Below are 24,863 nucleotides of genomic sequence, written 5' to 3'. Positions count from 1 at the left end.
TCAGCCCACATTCTCGTAACCCTTTTTCTTGACCATGTTCCCACCAAGTTGGTATACTTGGGTTTTTATGCCTCAACCCTGATTTTGTCTTGTAGTTAATTATCTGTTTCTCAAATCAGGATCTGAAACCCAGCTCCTCTGACCTCTTTAAGCTGGGCTCTGTCTATGAGAGAAGTGCTTTTTTGTTGTTTACACTGCACCTGATTAGAGAAATTCTAACCAGACACTCAAATATACTTCTCAATTATCATCCTCTCAAAACCTAGGAAAATGAGTGGAGTATCAAAGATTTCTTTGTATTTCAGTAGAGGCACTGTTAGAAACATCAGGAAACTCCCTTCAATACTTTTGACATTCACATTAACAGAGAAAGCGAGTTACAATTTAGTAAAATGAAATTTATTTTTAAAATGTTTTCAGGAAGCTGCAGAATGGCTAATGACTGTTTCTTGATAAGCCTGTAGTGTTAATTCTATATATGCTCCTTTCTGTGCTTCTGTTTTTGCAAAGACCTGTTTAAAAAAAAAAAAAACTCTTTTAAGCAACATACACTAAAGTTTCCCATTTCTGCATTAGCAAAGGTCCAGTTTAAAAAGTCTTCCAAGGTTCACAATTGTTTTTCTGACTATGAAATAGTAAGCCTACTACTACATGGACCAAACAAGCTTCAGTAATTCTAAACACCAGAAGAATCCTGATATAACTGCCATCTCCCTTACCTTGTTTCCAGAAAAAAAAGTTTTGACATTGTACTTCTTGCCAGATCAAGATAAATTTAGAGGATGAAAGTCAGCAAACTAATTTTTCACTTTAAAGAATATTTTCCCCCAAATATCACAGAAAACCAGAATTAGTACCACAGTTTCTCTCTGCTCCTAGGGGGTGGGCTCATCACTGGTCATTTGTATCCTTAGAAATGCTTTTGCAGTATGCATAAAATAAGATTGGGAGAGAAGCCAGACCCACAAAACTATGTCTGTTCTGAGCATTAGGCGAAAATTATATAATGACAGAGAAATATATGTAATAAGCCCGTGGTTCTGCGAGGTATGCAGTTCAAGATGATAATGCAACCAAGGCTTAGTAATATACAAGCACCACCTTCTCCCATTCTGGACAGGAATGTGATCAGGAACATGGGCTGCCTTGTACTCCACCCTGCCCTCTGGTGACCTGATCACAAGGGAGATGCTGCTCTACTATCTGAATTGCTTGGACTCCAGCTGCAGCTCCCACACCCCCATCCCATCTGTTAGTATTATCAGATGAAGAAATATGGGGCTCTAGTTACTATTTTAAGACCACAGATTTTCTGTATGTGTCAATCTGTTTAGTTACCATTAAATATGACCCACTTCAGAATCTTCCCAACTCCATTATCACCACAAAACAGCCAGTGTGGTTTCCCAGGTAATCCCTTTACCTTAATTAAATGTAATCCCTCAGCAGCCTGCTCCTTGGCCTCCTGAGCAGACTGGCCATCTGGATGGAGGATGTGATATAGCTGGACCAAGCTGGTGGCATCATCGACTCTAGAGTGAAAGGGTTTACTGCTATCAGTGGGTTTTCTTCGTTTGCTTCACAGTCCTATAAATGTGTGCCAACTTTAAGTTACACTTGAGACTTTCCTCAGGCCAGAAATTTTTTAAGCCTTTAGTTTGATATTTTCAAAGGCATTTTCAGTAAACTGGCCAGTTTAAGCTTCATATGTACTCTAAGGTGGGCAGGAATCTGTACAGGCAGTGCCCAATTTATGAACCTGAATATAGTCTAAATGTGACTATATTCTTTTGGAAATGGAGCATCATTTCTCATAGAAACAGCATTCTTAATGGTAGATGGGTGGGTGCCAGGCCAACCCACCTCACCAGCAAATAATGTAATCTAACTCTGAGGGCAGGAATATCACCTTCATCCCACATAAGCTGGTGTGCAGGGGATGCTCAAAGCCACTAGCCTTCAAGTTCATTAGCATTGACCTCTCCTAACAAATTTTCATTAAGACTCCAAATTAATGCATAAATGCCTCTATGAGACGCCTGAGAATACAAGGAAAGACTCCCAGGCCCCAGTCTATTCATAGGAACCCATTGGTTAAAAATGAGTGTCCTAGTGAAGCAAATCTAAAATTTTGCTTCCTGCATCAGAAGGAATGTCAGGTTCTGCTTCAGCAATCTAGAATTCAGTTCTTCTGGCTTGTACTTACCTTTCTAGAAACTCTAAACAATTTTAATTAGCATAAGAATCTCCTTCGCCTTCCCCAAACCAATCACTATCTTCTCACATAGTCAACACTTGCCTGCCATCTGCCATCTCAAAGCTGAGGGGTAAATAACCTTTCTAAAATGCTTGTGCTTTTGAGGTTGTGCTATGTATACTGAGTTACTGGCTTCCAGTTGGGGTTGGAGCGGTGAAGATATCCTAATTCAGTGTTCCCCCAGCTATCTCACTAATTTTCCCCGTTTTCCTATTATACCTGCCCTGGGGGATAAAGAGTGGCCTGACAGTGTGGAAAGAGGTAAATAATTTCTCAAGCCATGGTGACCTGAGAGAAATCCTCTAGGCTTATCCCAAGGTCTGTCCACTCTCAAGGCCATCTTCTGGGAGAACTGAGAAACCAGTGCTGTTCATATAGTAAAATGTTTCAGGTAAAAAAACCTGAAACATATTCATTACAAATGCATCGTGCTTGTTATAATTTAACAGAGTCTAATAAACATGACAGCAAAATTCCCCAAATGATAACATTCTCTTTGGAGCTTTGGAGCGTAGGCATGTGGTCCTGTAAAGAGCTTAACTGGGCTTCTATATTTAGATTCCTCTTTAGGGCTTCATTACATTCATGCTAAAGTATAATGCCTGCATCTTACTGAATAAGTTAGCTTAACACCCAGCCTGTATTTGAAAATAAGAGCAAATCAATTTACATGTTCAAAAAAATTTTTAAAGACTCTCAAAACCAACAGTGGGACTTGAGTCTGAAATAAACTGCAGAATCCCGTTCTGCCTTGGGTTCCATTTAGGAGGACATGCACCCTCTACTGTCTAGTCTGGGGTTTGCAGCATGCTGTCCTGGGCAGAAATCCTACAGGAATGGTTAAGTACTCAAAACTCCCTCCCGGTATACAAGTAAACTGCTTCAGATATAAAAGCTCATGTGGTAATGAGTATTACTATAATAGCCTATATTAGTACACTTTAATAAGAACTTTAATGTTCAATTACACATTTCTTGTAATCCTAATTATTTACAAAAATATTACATGTCTTTATAATAAAATCATTTCAGAATGATTTGATCCAAAAAACTTCATAAGAAAATTCATTCACAGATGTCACTGTCAACTCACTTGAAAGTAGATCCCTTTTGAGTATCCTCATGAGTGCCAACCAGCCCCCTATTTATGTGGGATGAAGGTGTATTTCTGCCCACTAAATTGGATTATACTACACTTGCTGAAGTGGGCTGGCCTGAAGACATCTACCATTAAGAATGCTGCTTCTATGAGAAATGGTGCTGTTTCCAAATATGGGCTGTATTTCTTAGATAATACCTGTGGAACCTTCTATTTCCAAATGCCTTAGGACCTTTATGTGAATGGCTTTGATTAGATGACATGGAGGATAAGCTGAGTCACAGCCCCCTATAGTCTGAAGGCAGCCATAATCTCTACCCTCTTGTAGTTCAGACTTCTGAGTCAGTCAAGGACTTTCCGTAGAAAGTGGACTTCCTTAGAGCTGTGGTTTCTTTTCCTTGTCATTTTGGCATTTCTAATCCAACTGATAGTCAAAAACAATTTTCTTTTCAGTTTCATCACAAGCTGTAAAATACACTATTGTTTCAGCTAGAAACCTGGGAGCACACCAGTTAAAATACAGTAGACGTTCCATGATTCATGCGACTTTGGAAAAAAAAAAATTGTAATTCTGTCAGTGCCTTAAAAATCTTGCAAAAGCAAGGAATATCAAAAACTGTAGTGTTTTCATAAATAATGACTTTTACTGAAAAGCCCCAGTTCCACTGGGGAAAACAAGCACCTGCCAGGGCTTATGTCTTACGTTGCCCATTTAATCTCCTTTAAGCGTCTGGAAAGTTCACTGATACCAAGGAACACCAGTGAGGCCAAGGTAAGTCAGTATTCAAGATATATAATACAGAGCCACAGCCACTTACTCTTAAAGAATCTAGCCCTGTTTAACACAGAAGCAAAGGCTGAGAAAACTGGGTTACGCTGGAAGAACAAACACATAAATAAGTGAAGGGAGTTTATCACTGGACTATACACTGTCATCACTGGGAGTAAATAGCTTAAATACAGATTTACTGTAATAGAATTTCTTTTACTTACTAAGATCATACTTACAGATCTCTCTGAATCTGGTCAATCAGTAAACCATCAATCTTTTTCTTATTTACAAAATACCAAGCCATTCCACCAAAGTGTCTTGTTGAACGTAAAAGGTCATACTTCCCATGTTTATCTATGTCTTCGTAGGTCTGATGATGAATCTACCCACATAAAATGCAATTTTTTTCATAAACATGAAAATAAGTGAGCATTACTGGATACACAATTATTTGACTGTTGTCCCAGAAAGTATCACTAAACCAGGTCTACGTATACCTGCTTCTACTCTCTTTAACCAACAGATATGGTTTAGATCAACCCTCCACTGTAGAAGTGTGTGCAGCCTGGAACAAGTCTGCTGCACATTTACAGCCAAACCAATTACTTTTCAGCAGCCAAGCACTATTTATGCAGCACCTATTACATATATGTAGACCACTAGAAATAATGGATAATGGTGATTATCTTGGTCATTAGAGGATTTTAAAAAATCGTTATTTTTTCACTCCTCCCTTTTCTCCCTATCCCATCAACTACCCCGTTCCACCTTATTAACTACTGTTCCTTCAGTTCTTCCAGATTGATCTTGCAAACTGAGGACTAAGATAAGGGCATTCCTGTGTTCAAAAGGTTTCAAAGGCCTGCTGACTGAAGTCCAGATTCTTGAGCCTCGCATCTGAAGTCACCTGTCACATGGCCCCATTTACTTTTCTAGCTTAACCCTGAACACCTCCCATACATTTATATTGCATGTGAAAGCAAACCAGATAACTGGCCATTTGCAAGCACACTTTGTTTCCTCTCCCTGCCTGAAACACCTCTTCTCACCCAACTTCACAATGTTCCTTGCCCTTCTAGAACCCTGTTCAAGACCCATATGAAACCTTCACTGAGAGCACTTTCTAATCTTCTCTTAGCACCTATAACATCTTAAACCTAAGGTGATAGTTATCTGCATACTCATCTAGCACCCTTCTCACAATCATTTCTGGACTGCAAGCTTTGATAGTACATCTTACGCTAGTTCATGTCATCACCTATGCTATCCACAATACTATCTTATACATAGAGAGCACTACATGATTACTTATTAAATTGAATTGTAAAATAGATTTTGGCAAATTTTAGTAAATGACTGTTCCTGTATGATAAAATGAAAAGAGAAGCAGCTCTGCTATAAAGTTTGGATCCTTAATGCTGCCACCTACTAGCTGTGCAACTTGCACCACGCTACATAACTCTCCAAGCTTAAATTCTCCCATCTTTAATTCAAGGGCTGTTGTGAGGATAAAATATCTGGTATACATAAGGTAATCAATAGATGTTCAGTTATGATAGATGTTCTTCCCTTCTGCAAAAATCCTACTCATAACCATACTTAAGCCCACACTTTAGAAACTATAAAATATACTCACTTTGATATATTCAGCAGAATCTGGCTCAAACTGGGCAACACAGAGATTGAGGACATCAACATGTCGGTCCTGGCTGTACATGTTCTAAAACCACGAAGCATAGTTGGAATTAGATGAGAAAAATCAACACCTGCCCTGATGCCATGACAGATGTGCCCATCCACTTCTGTGCCCAGTAAGAGGCAGGCAGAAATCATACAGGCTTCATAATTGTCACACCAAATTCAAATCCCAGCTAAGCCAATTGCAAGATAACAGTAGAGTCATTATTAGAAACATGTATCTGTGTTTACCAAAGCAGAATGCCCTGCAGCACCAGAACCAACTTGTTCCACAAAGAAACCATCACTACTGACTCAATGAAACTAAAGTCACCTTACCCTAAGATTTTCTTCCTTGAAAATTACTGGTGTTAAAACTCTACGGCCTTCTTTTGGAAAATAAATTTGTATCATCCTGTCCCGTTCTTCCCAAGAAGCTTTGCGTAGTGTGCCACTTGGTTCTCTGACAACAATAAAACGCTCCTGAAATAGAACACAATTGAGGGTAAGTTTGTGGAGACTTATTTCTAGTTCCAATGTTCCACTAAGCACCATTATAATTTGCAATCAAAATATAAAATGCATCTGGGAGATAGAAAATGCAATCATATATGATAATTTTAAACCTCAAAGACTTGGCAAGATTTGATACTTCTTTCACTAATCACTGCCGTGCCTTTGACAATCAGAAATCTAAAATGAAAGTATTTACTAACTGCCAACTATGGTCCTAAAGTGGGTTTAATACATAAAATGGTTCAAGGGAAAAAAGCTGGTCAGATTCATCTAAATCCATTTCAGAGGAAAGAAGTGCTATGAGATCTTTTAAATTGCTTCACTTTCCCATCCCATCCTAAAGTCTCACTGAAACAGACTTTACTACTTTGTGATCTACTTCTAAAGTCCCTGGGATAAAAGGAAAAAACCCAAGAATGTGGAGTCTTAATTCCACACCTCTATAATTCCTCGAATTGACATGAGACATAAATGTGTAAGAGACTGACTAGTCCACCTGCCTCTGGTCTCTTCACTCTTCCAACTACCAAGTCCTAGGCTATGAGCTCACTTCCCTCAGAATTCTACCCACTGTTTGTGCCAGTTGACTGGCAATTTATCATGTGTAAGATTTTTTTAATTTTACTTATTTGACAGAGTGTGCAAACACAGGCAAGAAAGTGGCAGAGGGAGAGGGAGAAGCAGCTCTCTGCCGAGGAGGGAGCCTGTTGCAGGGCTCGATCATGGGATCCTGGGATCATGACCTGAGCTGAAGTCAGACGCTCAACCAGCTGAGCCACCCAGGTGCCCCCACGTGCAAGATTCTTGACACTGCTCAGATACTGTCAGAGAGCTGAAAAGGGGCAGGAACTGCATATTACAATTCATTGCAATACCCAGTGATTACACAGAATTTTGCACATAGCAGGTAACTGATACACATCTGATTAATGTTTAAATTAACCAAACGGTACTTTCAAGTTTTCGGGTGTAAGAGTCTCTGAATGTGTTCTTAGGATAATATAATTAAAACTATGATCAAGTACTACAAATAAAACATAACAGATGTCTAAATAACAATTATTCCTCAAAAGGAGTGTGGTAATTTGAATTCTAAGTCCTTTCTCCATTTCAGGTTATAAAATGTTCCCATAAACAGCCTTCAAAGCACCCCAAAGCAAAAATTTTAATTAAAATGAAACTGTGATCTCTGTTCATCATGTCAGGTGTACAGGTGGCTGATATACAGACGTGGACATCACTCAAATCATGTCTTCTAACCATAATCACAGATGACAAAAAGACTAATGTGGGGTGGCCCTTCTCCCAACCACAGCATTACGCACTATTCTGCATTTTGTGGGCTACCTTGTAAATTGCTTGTTTCACCCTCAGTTGAAAAAATTCAATACAAAAGTGATCTATTTTATAAGTGCCAGAGTGTTCTTTTGGAACTGGCCATCAAAGGAAGAGGATCTAGAGAATAAAATCCAAAACAGAAGCAGCAGTGGTGTCTGAAAATTAGGGAAAACCTGTCATTCTTGCTGCAAATTCTAAAAAGTGAAAATCCTTTGGGAAGTCTGGGTATCAAGAATTTACAGGAAAGAAACCACTTTCTCAAAATGTTTCAGCTAATGGGGTTAGCCTAACTTGGGTAGAAAGAATCCCCTTCTCCCATTGCCTTGAAGATTTCTGCCTATTTGTGGTCTGGAGATGGGTTTCTGTCTGTAAACCCCGAGTTCTGTCTTAGCACACCTGTCTCTGTCTCTGCAGTCAGTCTGGAATAAAGTAGGTCCATAATCTGTAAGGAAATGGTAACATGCTGATGTAGGGCTGGTCTGCATTTCTCTTCTTCCTTATGCTGGGCTGGATCTTCCAGAAGGGTCTCACCCAGTCACAGGAATTCTGGTTTGGAAGATTCAGAGATACCGGGTCACAATGATGTTGACCCTCATCCCTCGGGCCCATCTCCACATATTTCAAATAAAGATCATTTTGCAATTAGACATGTACTCACCCGGTGTGGTATGCTATATGATATATCAGTAAATACGTATTTGGCTGTTTCTGTTCCTTCCAATATCTTATCTTCAGCTAACACATCATTTATTGGCACTCGTTCTTCCAGAACTGGTGGCATTTTTAATCGTACTTTAGCTGCCTCAATTGCTTTTCTTGTAGCCTAAAAAAATAAAATATTTCTTAAAGAGAGCCACAGGGTTACAAACCAGAAGGATCTTTTGACAAAAGCAGACGCTGATTTAAAAAATGCCAAGAACTACAGAGAAGAAGAAGCTGTAGCCACTAAGTGAAAAGGCTCCCGGGCCCTGGCCTTTGCAAACTCTGTGGTGTGGCGGAGAGTACCACCTGCAGGTTCAACCATTCTCAACATAGCAAAGGGATACTCTGAGACAGACCGAGGGCCACAAAAGCTGCCTGAAATAGAATAAAGGATTTCATTTATTGTGCATGTACTATGCACCATATATTGTTCAAATACTCTGAATGTATCCGCCTCATTTAATGCCTACAACTACCTTCTGAGCTAGGTGACACTTCATGGAAGAGAAAACTGAGGCATACACATGTTAAGTAAACTGCTACAAAGTTGCAGCACTGAGATTTGAGCCCTGGCAACCCAACTCCTGAGCCCATGCTCTTAACCACTGACCACACTGCTCCATGCCATACTGTTAGCAGTGATTACCTCTGAGAAGTGAAAATGGGACTTTTTACTCTTCTTGGGATGTACTATTAGATATCTGAATGTTTTGCTATGACTGTAACTTACTTTTGAATTAGAAAAAGGAGAAATAATGCTTCATAGATTCATACATCAAAGCATTTTCCATAAACCACTCATACCCATGACTCCAGGAGGACCCTGGTACCTAGAGTAGGATGTGGTTCAGCAATATCTCATAATCCCACCAAAGCATTCAGCCTCAAAGAAGCTCACAGAAGAGGTTTCTTAGGAAGGAAGCTCAGCCAGGCAGGACAAAGGAAGGATGCTCAGCCAGGTTTGGGAGCAAAGGAGGCTCTATGTGGACACATAGGCCTGACCCACATCCTCCAATCTGCCTATTTTCGGCCATGCTCCCTGCTTCTCTCTGCCTGCCTACTCCCATTTCTTTTCTCAATCTGTGCCTGGAAGTCCCATCATGAGTGCTTATGGAAGAGCAGCTATCACTCTGGAGGGGCCTCTGGAAATCTTGTGTATTAACCCTTTCAAGAAAGGCATTCTACCAATATTTCTACATTTACATACCTCCTCCAACTGTGCCTGGGTCATTAGCTTATAGGTTGGTGGCTTCAGTTCTTGTATAGCTGGCTTAAAAACCTTCTGCAAATTCAAGCCTGTCATCTTGATGAGTAGGTTTTGGACTTCCTCATCCATAAATGTAGGTTTCTTGATCTCTGAACTACCAGATTCTGTTAACATGGATTTTAGTAAATAAGAAGATGATAAAAATGATAAGCTAATAAGATCTCTGAACAGAAAAGCTAACAGAAATGATTAACAAAATGTCTACCTCAATATGTATAATGTTAATACCTATAAACTCCATTCATTCATTCCTTGATGAAATTTACTGCACATTTACAAAAATAGTAATGAGAATACTACCAAAAAAGGCACTCAAAATCTAGTGGAGAAAGCAACACAAAAAAGTAATTAAAGGGTGTCAGGTGGCTCAGTTGGTTATGCGTCCACTCTTGGTTTCAGTTCAGGTTGTGATCTCAGAGTCATGAGACCAAGCTCTACATTGGGCTCAGCACTCAGCACAGAGGCAGCTTGAGACTCTCCTCCTTCTGCCCCTCTTGTTTTGGGGATTTCTCTCTCTCTCTCTCTCTCTAAAATAAAATTTTTTAAAGTAATTAATGTGGGGCACCTGGAATCAGTAGAGCATGTGGCTCTTGATCTCGAGGTGGTAAGTTTGAGCTCCATGTTGGATGTGGAGAAATCTTAAAAATAAATTAATAAGGGGTGCCCAGGTGGCTCAGTCAGTAAGTGTACACTCTTGGTTTCAGCTTGGGTGACGATCTCATGGGTTGTGGGATCGAGCCCCACGTTGGGCTGTAATCTTGGCAGGGAATCTGCTTGAGGACTGTTTCCCTCTCAAATACATAAATCAATCTTTAAAATAAAAAAAGTAATGTAATAATAATAATATTTACAGAGTTGTCTCTTAGATGCTAGGCATTACATACATTTTCAGGAAATGTTTTCAGGAGTATTTACAACTCACAAAATAAGATAAATAAGGATATTGAAGCCTGCCTAAAGACAACCAGCTGTTAAGTCACAGAGTCAGGATTTAAACCAAAGTTTGTTTCTAGAAACTAGAACAACTCTAGTCTATCTTGGTGCTCCCCAGTGCAAGTGCTACATACATATTCTCAGAGAAGAGAAGGCCATGGCAGGTCAAAGGTAGCTTCTCCAGGGGCCTGAACAGGACAGAGAAAAAAAGGGAAGGAAATTCCAGATTAAGGGGCTGCAACTAGGAAACACAGGCTTGGATCACTGGACGTGAGACTGAAAAGGCCATGCGGTGTCACAGAAGAGCCATGGGCAGGAGAGGAGACCCGGATATCACTGCTGCCTTACAGTTTACCCATCCGTTTATCTAACTTCCTCTATTTCCATCAGGAAAAAAAAAATGGGGGAAAAATACCATTCCTTCCCAGCCACTTCTTCCTCTGCTAGTCCTATAAATGTTGATGGCCCTAAAAATTCTGAACCATACTCTTCTCCTTTCTTACATTCTTGCTGTATGATATTCTCGCAACCTATAACTTTAATTACTTCTATATGCTGGGGACCCTAAAATCTGAATCTTCTTCCAGTCAAGATCATCTTCAATCCACCTACCCCGTGGATATCTCATGTGTACTTCAGTATTTCTTCTGTCTCAAATCTGCTTTTCCTATTTTTCCCTATTTTAGTAGCATCCAACAGGTCATGTGGGCCAGAACCTTACAGACATTCCTGACTTTTCCTTTACCCTCCACATCTAGCCAACAGCAGTAGTAACAGTAACAGCAATGATAACTAACATTAGCAATGATATCTAATATAGTAGATATCTACTATATGCCACGACTTACTGAGCTAAATACCTTACATATTAAGCACATCAAATCCTCACAACCACCCTGGAAATACTACAGTTATCCCCATTTTATTAAAAAAACAGAAAACACTAATATAGAACACACTGCCTATTATACCTCATAAATCTCTCTTTAATCTTCTATTTCCTACTGCCATTACTCTGATCGAGGCTATCCTCATCTCTTGGCTTAACCTCCTAACCAGTCTCCCTGGTCCACGGAACAACCAGAATAATCTCTTAAAAATGTAGCCAAAACAATAGAAAAGGTTAACAAAACTAAGAGCTGGTTCTTTGAAAAGATAACAAAATTGGCAAACTTTTAGCTAGGCTAAGCAAGAAAAGAGAGAGGATCCAAATCAAGAAAATTATAAATGAAAAAGGAAACAATACAACTCACGATACAGAAATACAAAGGATCCTAAGAAGCTAATGTGAATAATTATATAGCAACAAACTGGACAGCCTAGAAGAAACAGGAAAATTCTTCAAAACATGCAACCTATCAAGACTGAGGAAGAAACAAAAAATCTGAACATACCTATTACTACTAAGGAGTTTCAATTAGCAATAGTAAATCTCCCAACAAAGAAAAGCCCAGCAGCAGATGACTTTACAGGTTAATTCTACCAAACATTTGAAGAAGAATTAATGCCAATCCTTTTTAAACTCCTCCAAAAAACTGAACAGGAGGGAATATCCCCGAACTCATTTTACTAGACTAGCATTATCTTGATACAAAAGCCAGATTCTAGGCAGCCCTGGTGGCGCAGCGGTTTAGCGCCGCCTGCAGCCCAGGGTGTGATCCTGGAGACCCTGGATCGAGTCCCATGTCAGGCTCTTTCTGTGGAGCCTGCTTCTCCCTCTGCCTGTATCTCTGCCTCTCTCTCTCTGTGTCTCTATGAATAAATAAATAAAATCTTTAAAAAAAAAAAAAAAGCCAGATTCTACAGCCATACCACTTTGAATGCACCCAATCTAGTCTAATACTAAAGCTAAAAAAGGACACTATCCGAAACTATAGGCCAATAACCCTGATAACTATAGATGTAAAAGTTCTTAACAAAATACCTGTAAACCAAATTCAGCAGCACACTGAAAAGATCATTCACCATGATCAAGTGAAATTTATCCCTGGGATTCAAGGATAGTTTGACATATACAAGTCAATGTGATACATCACAATGAATAGAATGATAGAAAAATCATATATCGGGATCCCTGGGTGGTGCAGTGGTTTGGCGCCTGCCTTTGGCCCAGGGCGCGATCCTGGAGATCCGGGATCGAATCCCACATCGGGCTCCCGGTGCATGGAGCCTGCTTCTCCCTCTGCCTGTGTCTCTGCCTCTCTCTCTCACTGTGTTCCTATCATAAATAAATAAAAAAAAAATTAAAAAAAAAAAAAAGAAAAAGAAAAATCATATATCATTTCAATAGATGCAGAAGAAGCATTTGACAAAGTTCTCCGTCAGTTCATGATAAAAGCTCTTAACAAATCAGGTACAGAAGAAACATACCTCAACATAATATATACCAAACCCACAGACTAAAAGCCTTTCCTCTAAGTTTGGGAATAAGACAAGGATGTCTCCTATTGAAATAATGCTGCAAGTCCTAGCCAATCAATTAGGCAAGAAAAAAAAATAAAAGATATCAGAATTTGGGAAGGAATAAGTAAAACTGTCTCCAATTAGTTGCAAACAATAGGATTTTATATGCAGAAAATGCTAAAAACTCCACCAAAAAACTCCCAGATCTAATCAACAAATTCAGTAAAGTTGCAGGATATAAAATAAACATTTAAAAATTGGTAGCATTTCTATAGTAATAAGTTCTGTGGCAAAGAAAGCAAGCAATCTCACTGACAGTTGCATCAAAAACAATAAAATACTAAGGAATAAATTTAGCCAAGGAGGTAAAAGATCTCTATATACTAAAAACTAAAAGACACTGATGAAAATCAAAGAAGAGGAATGCAGGAAGGATGGTGGAGTGCGAGGATCCTGAGCTTACCTCATCCCATGGCACACTGAGGTAATAATTACATGCGTGGCAATTATGAAAATGAACTGAACACTGGCTAAACGGATCTTCCACAGCTAATTATAGAATGAAGGCCATAGTCAGGAACCAAACCCCTCGTTCAACAAAACAAAGAAAAGAACAGAGGAGCAAGATCAGACCTCAAGATGTAACTCCCCCAGCCCTGGGAGACCCATACTGGAAAAAGGAGTTCCTATAAGGTCTGGCTTTGAAAATCAGTGGGGCCGATTTTAAACTCTGGGAGAGCCAGAAGTTAAAAAACTGAAACAATGCCCATAAAGACCCAGCATGCTAAATAACTCACCTCAGACACAGCAAAAAAAAAGTAGCAGTCTGAAAAGTGCCTGGGGCATATGTGAAAGAGACTTCCTGCCTAACCTAAGGACCTATGCCAGAAAGACAGGAATCTGCAGGAACTTTCAGGAACAAAACTGATGGTGGACACCATTCTTTTTGCCCTCCCCAAGACTACACAGCCAGACACTTTTGGGAACCAGTTCTAACATACTCTCCATCTACCTTGCTAGCACCAGGTGCCTTGCTGTGGTGTTGCCCTGTGGACCTGTCCCACCCAACCCACCTACATTGACAGGCACCCTGCCAAAGAAACTCCTGTCATGGAGAGAGTAGGGGAGATAATACCACACACCAGCATGTGCTCAATTCCTGCAGCTAGGCCTCTTACCTGCCTACACAGGGAGCAAATCTCGCCCTCTTCAGTGGGCCCACAGCTGTCACAGCAGCTAACTGCAGACAGCCAGACCACTTACCAGCAAGTCCACAGCAGCAGCAGCCAGACCTTTCAACAGTAAAGATAGCAAATGCTGTCCAGTGTACTTGCAGTTAACAAAGCAGGATACTGAGCCAGCTGAGCTCAGGTCCAGTCCCGACCACCAGTACAGCATGCCCACAACAATCAATATGAAGGTGCATACAGCTCACACAGCTGGTCTCGTGACAAGAGGTGTGGTACAGGACACCACAGGACCTCTTCTACACAAAAACACTACGTTTGAAAAGTCTTGAAAGAATGAAACAAAATCACAGAAAAAGATCTAAACAAAATAGAGATAAAGAATATCCCTAATAAAAAGGTCAAAGTAACATTTATAAAGATACTCAACTGGACTTAAGAAAAGAACAGATGAATTCATAACTTTGACAAAGATAGAAAATATAATAAAATAGCCAGTCAGAGCTCAAGAATACAAAACTGGGAGGTCAAATATGCTACAGGGAATCAACAGCAGATTATAAAATGCAGAAGAATGGATCAATTAGCTGGAATACAGCGTAATGGAAAGCAGCCAAGCTGAACAACAGGAAAAAAAAAAAAAAGTGAGAATAGGGATCCCAGAAGAAAAAGTGAGAGACAAGGGGGCAGAAAACTTATTTGAAGAAATAATAGCTAAAATTCAGGAAACACAAAAATCCCAAAAAGGTCCATGCTCTGACACATAATAATTTAAAGTATTTAAAATTCAGAATTTAAGATAAAGAGAAAATATTACAAGCAACAAGAGAAAAGCAAGCAGTTACACACAAGGGAAACCATGTAACGCTGTCACCTAATTTTTCAGCAAAAACTGAAGGTGAGAAAGGAATGGCAGAACATATTCAAAGTGCTGAAAGGAAAAAACTTACAACCACGAATACTCTCCCCTGCAAGATTATCCACCATTCAGAATTAGAGAGACAGAGATACCTGGACAAACAAAAATTAAAGGAGTTCATTACCACTAAACCATTCTTTAAAAAAAAAAGTTAAAGGAAATTCTTTAAGCAGGGAGAAAAAACTTAAGCAGGGAGAAAAAACTACAAGTCAGAAAACTGTGAAAGGAAAAAGTTTCACTAGTAAGAGCAAACATATAGTAAAAGTAGTAGGTTAATCACTTTATAAAGTCAGTATGGATGTTAAAACACAAAAGCAGTATAATCAATTATACCTACTAAAATTAGGAAAAAATAGGGGATACACGAAATAAAAAAATGTATAATATGACATCATATATATTAAAAGATAGAGAAAGTAAGTAGTAACTTAGTACTTTTATAATGTATTCAAACTTAAGCAGCCATCAACTTAAAAGGGACTGCTATACACCCATGATGTTATATATGAAACCCATGGTAACCACAAATCAAAAACCTATAGTACACAAAAGATAAAAAGAAAACCAAACATGACACTAAAGAAAGCCACCAAACAAGTGAAGAGAGCCAAAGAACAAGGAACAGAGAACTACAAAGACCACCAGAAAACAACTAATGAAATAGCAATAAGTACAATACCTATCAATAATTACTTTAAATGTAAGCGGAATAAATGCTCCAAACAAGAGACATAAGGTGGCAGAATAGATTTAAAAAACCACAAACACCCAAGACCTATCTATGTGTTGCCTACAAGAGACTCGTGGCAGAACTAAAGACACACAGCCACTGAAAGTGAAATGATGGGAAAAGATATTCCATGTAAATGGAAGGGGGGAAAAAGCCAGAGTAGCAATACATGTATCAGACAAAATAGATTTGAAAACTAAGACTGCAGGGGTGCCTGGGTGATTCAGTCAGTTGAGCATCCAACTCTTGGTTTTGGCTCAGACTGTGATTTTGCAGTCATGGGATCAAGCCCCATATCCGGCTCCATACTCAGCAGGGAGTCTGCTTCAGATTCTCTCTCCCTCTCCTTCTGCCCCATGTACTACATGCAAATGTGTGCAGAGGCTCTAAATAAATAAATAAATAAATAAATAAATAAATAAATAAATAAATAAATAAATAAAATCTTTTAAAAAAATAAACTGTAGCAAGAAATAAAGAATGGTATTACATAATGATAAAGGTATTCAATCCAACAAGATGATATAACAATTGTAAATATCTATGTACCCAACAATGAGGCACCTAAATACATACAGCAAATATTATCAGACATAAGGGGAGAAACTGACAGCAATAAAAAAATAACAGGGCACTTTAACACCCCTCCTTACTCAAAGGATGGACCATCCAGGCAGAAAATCAATAATAAGGAAACAATGTCTTTGAATGCCACATTAGATCAGATGAACTTAGTAGATATATACAGAGCATCCCATCCAAAAACAAAAGAATATACACTATTTTCAAGTGTTCATGAAGAATCTCCTGGATAGATCACATGTTAGACCACAAAACAAGTCTCAATAAATTTAAGAAGACTGAATCATGTCATACATCTTTCCCAACCATAACAGTACAAAACTAGAAATCAATTACAAGGAAAAAGAAAGAAAAAACACAAACACATTGAGGCTAAACAACATGCTACTAAACAATCAATGGGCCAACAAAGAAATCAAAAAGGAAATAAAAAAATATTATGAGAACAAATGAAAATGGTAACACAACAGCCCCAAGTCTTTGGAGCACAGCAAAAAGCAGTTCTATGAGAGAAATTTATAGCAATACAGGCCTACCAAAGAATCAAGAAAAACCTCAAATAAACAACCTAATCTTACATCTGAAGGAACTAGAAAAAGAACAACGCCCGACATCAGATAGAATAAAATAATAAGGTTTAGAGCAGAAATACATGAGACAATTTTAAAAAATGGAAAAGGTCATTGAAACCAAGACCCGGTTAACTGATAAGATAAACAAAATTGATAAACCTATAGTCTGACTCATGAAGAAAAAGAGTACTCAAAATCAGAGATAAAAGAGGAGAGGTAACAACCAATATCACAGAAATACAAAGGATTATATGAGACTACTATAAAAAATTATATGACAACCTAGAAGAAATGGATAAATTCCCAGAAATATACAACGTTACAAAACTGAAGCAGGAAGAAACAGAAAATCTATATAAACTCTTTATGAGTAATAAGGTTAAGTCAGTAATTAAAAAAATTCCCAACAAACACAAGTCAAGACTAGATGGATTCACAGGCTAAAACCCACCAAACATGTAAAGAGTTAATACGTATTCTCCTCAAACTATTCTAAAAAGATAGAAGCAAGCTTCCAAATACATTCTATGAGGCCAGTATTACCCTGATACCAAAACCAGAAAGACACTTTAAAAAAGCAAGCAAGCAAGCAAGGAAACACAGGCCAGTATCCCTGATGAATCCACATTCAATTAATCTAAGATAGAGGAGGCAAGAATATACAACAGAGAAAAAAACAGTCTCTTCAATAAATGGTGCTGGAAAAACCGGACACCTACATGCAAAAGAATAAAGGGGGACCACTTTCTTACACTATACACAGAAATTCAAAGTGGATTGAAGACCTAAAATATGAGATACAAAACCGTAAAACTCAGAGCAAAAAAAAACTGGCAGTAATTTCTCTGACATCAGCCATGGCAACATTTGTCTAGATATATCTTCTCAGGAAAGGGAAACAAAAGCAAACATAAATTATTGGAACTACATCAAAATAAAAATTTTGCACAGCAAACAAAACCATCAACAAACGAAAAGGCAACCTACTAAATGGGAGAAGATTTTGCAAATGATGTATCAGATTAAGGATTAATATCCAAAATATATAAAGAACTTAATACAACTCAACACCAAAAAACCCCCAAACGGTCTGATTAAAAATGGGCTAAAGACCTAAACAGACATTTTTCCAAAGACATACAGATGGCAACAGACAACAGACATAAGAGAAGATGCTCAATATCACTAATCATCAGGGAAATGCAAATCAAAACCACAAAATGGCAAAAAGACAAACCAATGTTGGCAAGGACATGGAGGAAAAGAAACTCTAGTGCACTGCTGGTGGGAATGTAAATTGGTGCAGTCACTGTGAAAACCAGTATGGAGGTTCCTCAAAAAACGAAAAACAGAAATATCATATAACTCAGTAATTCTACTCTACTGGGCATTTACCCTCTCCAAAACAAAAATACTGATTTGAGAAGATATATGCACCCCTATGTTCACTGCAGCATAATTTACAATAAGCAAGATATAAAAGCAACCCAAGTGTCCACTGATAGATGAATGAATAAAGAGGATGTGGTATGTATATACCTCTCTCTCTCTCTCTCTCTCTCACACACACACACACACACAAACACACTATGGAATATTACTCAGCCAAAAAAAAAAAAAAGAACGAGAGCTTGCCATTTGCAATAATATGGTTGGACCTAGAGAGTACAATACTAATTAAAATAAGTCAGAGAAAGACAAACGCTGTATATTTTCACCATATGTGGAATCTAAAAATCAAAACAAATGAATAGGGGCACCTGAGTGGCTCAGTTGATTAAGCAACTGCCTTCAGCTCAGGTCCTGGGATCAAGCCCCATATCAGGCTCCCTGCTCAGCAGGGAGTCTGCTTCTCCCTCTCCTTCTGCCTCTCCCACCCCTCCCCACCTCTACCTCTCCCCCTGCTCGTGTACACTCTCTCTCTTCCTTAAGTAAATAGACGTAAATAACTATGCAATGATATTAAAACAAAAAAAAACAGAACAAATGAATAAACAAAGAGAAAGCAGAATCAGAACCATGAATACAGAGAACAAATTGATGGTTGCCAGAGGGAAGATGGGTGCGAGGTCAAATGGGCCAAGGCCAGTGGGAGATCAGACTTCCAGTTATGGAAAGAATAAGTCTCAGGTATAAAAGGTACAGCTTAGGGAATATACTCAAAGGAACTGTAATAGCACTGTATGGTGACAGATGGTAGCTGAACTTGTGAGCACAGCATAAGGCACAGACTTATTGAATTACTATGCTATACACCTGAAATGTAACATTGTGTCAATTATACTTCAATTAAAAAAAAGAGAGAAAGATCTTGCAATTTGTGACAACGTGGATGGACCATGGGGGCATTAAGTAAAATAAACCAAGAGAAAGACAAATATTATATGATCTCAACTATATGTGGAATCTTAAAACAAACAAGAACTCACAGAAAAAGAGATCAGACTTGTGGTCTTCTAGTTACCAGAGAATAGGGCATGAGGGGGAACTGGATGAAGGTGGTCAAAAGGTACAAACTTCCAGTTAAAAGAAGAACGAGGATGTAATATATTACATGATGGATACAGTTAACACTGCTGAATGATATCTATGAAAGTTGTTAAGAAAGTAAATCCTAAGGGTTCTCATCACAAGAAAACTTTTTTTCTTTGTATCTACATGAGAGGAAAGATGTAAACTAAACTTATAGTGGTAATAATTTCATGATATATGAAGTCAAGTCATTGTGTTGCACACTGTGAACTTATACAGTACTGTATGTTAAATATGTCTCAGTAAAACTGAAAATTAAAAAAAATGTAATCAAGGTTCATGTTTAAAACTCACCAATGAAAAAATAAATAAATAAAAAAAATAAATAAAACTCACCAATGACTTCCAACTTCATTTAGAAAAAAAACTAAGGTAGTCTGCTTACTTCACGTGCTCCCCACTAAACAATGTGCTCCTCCGAAGGCCAGACGTGGTCTTGAACTCACCTCTGGAACCCAGCGCTTCAGACAGTATGTGCTCAGCACTGCTCTTTCCTCAATCTCACCATTTCCCCAGCTTGAATTACCACTTTCATTTAATTTTTAGATTTTATTTATTTATTCACGAGAGACACAGAGAGAAAAAGAAAGAGAAAGAGAAAGAGAAAGAGAGAGAGAGAGAGAGAGAGAGAGGCAGAAACAGGCATTGGGAGAAGCAGGCTCCATGCAGGGAGCCCAATGTCGGACTCGATCCTGGGACTCCAGGGTCATGCCCTGAGCCCAAGACAGATGCTTAACTGCTGAGCCACCCAGACGTTCCACTTTTACTTTAAAATAGGAAAAATTAGATTTTTTAGATTTAAATCTAAAATTAGATTTTTAAGAAAGATTTTATTTATTTATTTATTCATTCATTCATTCATAAGAGACAGAGAGAGAGGCAGAGACACAGGCAGAGGGAGAAGCAGGCCCCATGCAGGGAGCGCGACGTGGGACTCGATCCCGGAACTCCAGGATCACGCCCTGGGCCGAAGGCATGAGCCACCCGGGCGTCCCAGAGTTACCACTCTGACCCGACGCTTCTCACTTTAGATACAACCGTGTTTGGGGTCATCCTGTGTACCTACATCTGACTGTGTACCTACACTCAAATTTCACAAGTACCTCAAATTTAATATGTGCAAACACAGACGTTTAATTCTGCCTCCTTTCCAATCTCACCTCACCTACTCCCTCTGCATCCCTCACCCCTTCATTCCTACCGCCAAAAAAAAAAAAAAAAAAAAAAAAATCTTACAATTAACGTTGTCTGTCTTGGTATAAATGGGAATACTTCCCACTCAAACGTTCAAGCCGGAAACCTGAGACGTGGAGCTGACTTCTCCTTTCAGACCTGGAGCCCAGCCATACCCAAGCCTCACCAACCAAGGAGTCCCACCTCAAACGCGGGTTTCCAGACTCCCTGTGTTCAGTCTCCCGTCAGCACTTTGGCCTAGGCTGCCCCGGCACGGAGAGCCAGGTCTCAGCTCTGGTCCTAGGTCCAGGGACCCTTCCCGGTCCTTCCGACCAAGTCTGCGCGCCGCTCTGGGTCACGCTGCACTGCCCCTTCCCCACTGCGCCAGCGGTCCCCTCAAGGGCAGACTCGCTGGGCTGGCCGTGTCCCTACGTGCAGCACGGCGCTTGCAGACTTCCGAGCTCGGGCACTGCTGGCGACCACAGACCCCGCCCGACAAGGTGCAGGAGCCGGCCCGGCCTGCGCGCGCAGCTAGAAGAGCGGCGCACGGCGGGGAGGGGCCCGCGGCCGCGCGCTGTCGCCGGCCGGAAGCGAGCGCTAGGACTCCCCGGACCACGCGCCCGCGGACATCTGGCCGGTCACTTACCCGCCTCGGAAGCAAGCCGACGGCATGGCAGCCCCACCCCGCAGGGCCCTGGCGGCGGCTGGAGCAGGGCGCGGAGCTGGGGCCGAATTCGGGCCCGGAAACAGCCCCGCTCCGAGTTCCGAGAACCTGTCAGGAGGCTCCACAGCGTCACAGACGTTCTGAGGGCCGCCATGACTATCCGGAGGTGGCGGGGAGGGGCACCTGCGCCGGAAGCAGCTGGAAGCCACCGGGCCTCGCGAGGTTCGCGCGGCATTCTGGGAAATGTAGTCTGGTTGAGGGAGGTGGGAGGCAAAACTGAGCAACTTTACGATTCCTTGTAGACCTCTTCTGCGCCTGTGGAAAAGATTAGTGTCCTCTGTCTTGTTGATTTTCACCATTCTCACTGGTGTGAGGTGGTATCTCATTGTGTTTCTTTTTCTTTTTTCATTGTGGTTTTGATTTGTGTTTCCCTGATGGCCAGTGATGCGGAGCATTTTCTCATGTGCTTGTTGGCCATGTGTATGCCCAGGGCAGGGAACAACAAATGTTGGAGAGGATGTGGAGAAAGGGGGACCCTCTAGCACTGTTGGTGGGACTGTGAACTGGGGCAGCCACTCTGGAAAACTGTGTGGAGGTTCCTCAAAGAGTTAAAAATAGACCTGCCCTATGACCCAGCAATTGCACTGCTGGGGATTTACCCCAAAGATTCAGATGCAATGAAACGCCGGGACACCTGCACCCCGATGTTTCTATCAGCAATGGCCACAATAGCCAAACTGTGGAAGGAGCCTTGGTGTCCATCAAAAGATGAATGGATAAAGAAGATGTGGTTTATGTATACAATGGAATATTCCTCAGCCATTAGAAACGACAAATACCCACCATTTGCTTCGACGTGGATGGAACTGGAGGGTATTATGCTGAGTGAAGTAAGTCAATCCGAGAAGGACAAACATTATATGGTCTCATTCATTTGGGGAATATAAAAATTAGTGAAAGGGAATGAAGGGAAAGGAGACAAAATGAGTGAAAACATCAGTGAGGAGGACAGAAGATGAGAGAGTCCTAACTCTGGGAAACAAGGGGTAGTGGAAAGGGAGGTGGGCGGGGGGTGGGGGTGACTGGGTGATGGACACTGGCGGGATGAGACTGGGTGTTATGCTAAATGTTCGCAAATTGGACTCCAATAAATAAATAAAAAATATTAGCGCCCTCTGTGTGCATAGAACCAAAGATAAAACCTACATCATCTCCCTCTCTTTTCCCTGGACCTTTCCTTCATTTCCATGGCTCTAAAAAATTTCCATTTCCTGCCCAAACCTTTTTTCCCAGCCTCAGGTTTAAACCCAACTGCCTATTCGACTTATCCATTCAAACTTATCACAGTCCTTCCAGCACGCCAGATAAAGCTCCTGATTCCAAAGCCTGATTGCCGCCACCACCTTCATCCCCACCAACTCATACACCTCATTCTGTTTCAGAACCTTACTCCTTTACTGCATCACTCTTTTCTCATGATTATTTTCTTATTTTTTTTCATCCCATGAAGATGATCGCTCTATATATTTTATTATACCGTGGGCTAACCTGGTATATCTCTATGCACAGCAGACATTTGTTGAATAAATGACAAAATGAATGACTTAATGATCCTATTGTTTTCTTACCAGCTGTCCAGGATGTGTTTCTCTTCCCTATAGTCTGGTGCCTGTGCTAAGAACTCATCTCAAGGCCTGGCTAAAAGAGGATGTTAATACTTGTCAAACAAACAAACAAATTTAAAAAAATACTTGTCAAAAAAGTATCCACATGCACTGAGAAAGAAATGGGAAAAGGTGTATCTTGGCTGGGGACACTCCCCAGTTCCTTTCATTTGATGTCCTTTACTTAGGCCGCACTAAGTTTTACTGACATATATCAACCACAATGCCTGGTTCTAGCTGTAACCTTGGGCAGATGCCCATATCTTTCAGAGTCTCAGTTCCTCACCTACAAAAGAGGTTTAATGAGGGCACTTATCTTGCAGACTTTGAGGATAAAGGGTTCTCAGGATTTGATGCCTGGTATTTCACAAATGGGATGGATGCAAGACAGTTGGGTGGCAGCAAGTCAGTTCCTTTCTGAACATCTTCAGAGAGAAAGTTAAAGAGAGTTACTTTTTATCAATTAAGTTTATCTGGTTATAAGTGACAGAAATCTTTCCTGTCTAAAACTGAGATGGAAGTGATGGGAAGGATGTTGAATATCTCACAGAGTTAAAGGGAACGCTGATCAGCCAAACCGCAAGAAGGCCTTGAACAGTGGAAGCTCCAGGGTCCCCAGAGGCAGGAACTCAAGAGAAATCTCTCCAGGAGGCTGCTGTCAGAATGCCTGGGTTCCAACTATATGCTTTCCATGAAATTCAAGTTCCTGGTGAGAGAAACTGATTGGCCTGGTAAGAGCAACTGAGGTCGTATTCACCAGCGCAATATTCTAACTGAGGGTCCCACAACACCCTGGATGCCTCTAGTGGTAGGATTCATCAGGTCAAATCTGGGATCTTCAGTTCTGTGGAGCAAGAATTGATCTTATTATTTTTTTTAAAGATTTTATTTATTTATTCATGAAAGACACACAGAGAGAAGAGAGGCTGAGACACAGGCAGAGGGAGAAGCAGGCTCCATGCAAGGAGCCTGATGTGGGACTTGATTCCCGGGTCCCCAGGATCACACCCGGGGCTGCAGGCGGCACTAAACCACTTCGCCACCGGGGCTGCTCGTTCTTATTATTTGTAAAACAAAAGTGTAGCAACATTTCAAAGACTCAACTATCAGTGGTTTTACAGGGTCTAAATTTTTCATTGTTTTCCTAAAGGGATTGGGATTTTGCCTTGGGATTTAAGAATTCTTCAAGATGAGGATCTGGGGGCAGAAGTCAGGAAGAGGGTTGGAGAGAAAAAGACAGGGCCTGAGAAAGAAGAGTGACAGTCTGGAAAACTTAACCTCCAGCAACACCCTCAAAACTTTTACACAGTTTTCAAAACATCATCTTCCCCAAGGACCACATGTGCCCCATTTTTGTCTTCACCCAGAGTGGTTTTTCCATGCCTGTTTTAGCTCCAAATTCCCAACATGTTCCCGCAGACACAAATTCCATGGCCAAAGCCCCTTTGTGCACTGAGAAGAGATGGGTAACGAGGCAAATAGTAAAATGAGAAGGGACAAATAATGATGGGAGGTTCCCAAGGAAGCTGCAGAGTAAGAGGCCTAAGTGGGAACACTGGCCACTGATGGAAAGCAGTCTTTGTACTAGGAAGCAAGAAGTGAAAAATGGGTTGAGTATGTATAGGTTTTTTTTATTTTATTTTATTTAATCTTATGAAAAGAGAAAGAGAGAGCACACAAGAGGGGCAGAGGGAGAAGCAGACTCCACATCAAGCAGGGAGCTCAATGTGGGGCTCAATTCCAGGACTGGAGTGGAAGGCAGATGCTTAACCAACTGAGCCACCCAAGTGCCTGAGTGTGGATGGGTTTTGAGGAAGGAATCAGAAGACCTTCCTGCCTCTCTGCCTCTTTTCTCCAAGCAACAGAAAGCAAAGCC

At 40.4% G+C, this 24,863-nt stretch overlaps 1 protein-coding gene across 3 annotated transcripts; it reads right to left on the bottom strand.

Annotated features, from left to right (window-relative positions):
• Positions 1 to 377: 377 nt before the first annotated feature.
• MRPS22 (mitochondrial ribosomal protein S22) lies at positions 378 to 21,498 on the bottom strand. Of its 3 annotated transcripts, XM_041733943.1 has the most exons (9): positions 21,306 to 21,430; positions 10,696 to 10,749; positions 9,569 to 9,732; positions 8,318 to 8,482; positions 6,145 to 6,288; positions 5,765 to 5,848; positions 4,365 to 4,510; positions 1,424 to 1,532; positions 378 to 512 (listed from the first exon to the last, which is right to left on the bottom strand). In XM_041733943.1, the coding sequence occupies exons 3-9, from the start codon at positions 9,695 to 9,697 to the stop codon at positions 417 to 419; spliced, it is 873 nt and encodes a 290-aa protein (XP_041589877.1). In that variant the 5' UTR covers positions 9,698 to 9,732; positions 10,696 to 10,749; positions 21,306 to 21,430; the 3' UTR covers positions 378 to 416. The 3 variants fall into 3 exon arrangements, with proteins under 3 accessions (XP_041589877.1, XP_041589876.1, XP_041589878.1); XM_041733942.1 differs by lacking the exon at positions 10,696 to 10,749 and having other exon boundaries at positions 21,306 to 21,498; XM_041733944.1 differs by lacking the exons at positions 10,696 to 10,749; positions 21,306 to 21,430 and adding an exon at positions 20,864 to 21,163.
• Positions 21,499 to 24,863: the final 3,365 nt, after the last annotated feature.

This window comes from Vulpes lagopus, chromosome 19 (genome assembly GCF_018345385.1).
Source record: "Vulpes lagopus strain Blue_001 chromosome 19, ASM1834538v1, whole genome shotgun sequence".
Classification (NCBI taxonomy): Eukaryota; Metazoa; Chordata; class Mammalia; order Carnivora; family Canidae; genus Vulpes; species Vulpes lagopus.
Note: the sequence above shows the minus strand (reverse complement) of the source record. Positions and strands in the feature narration are given on the sequence as shown.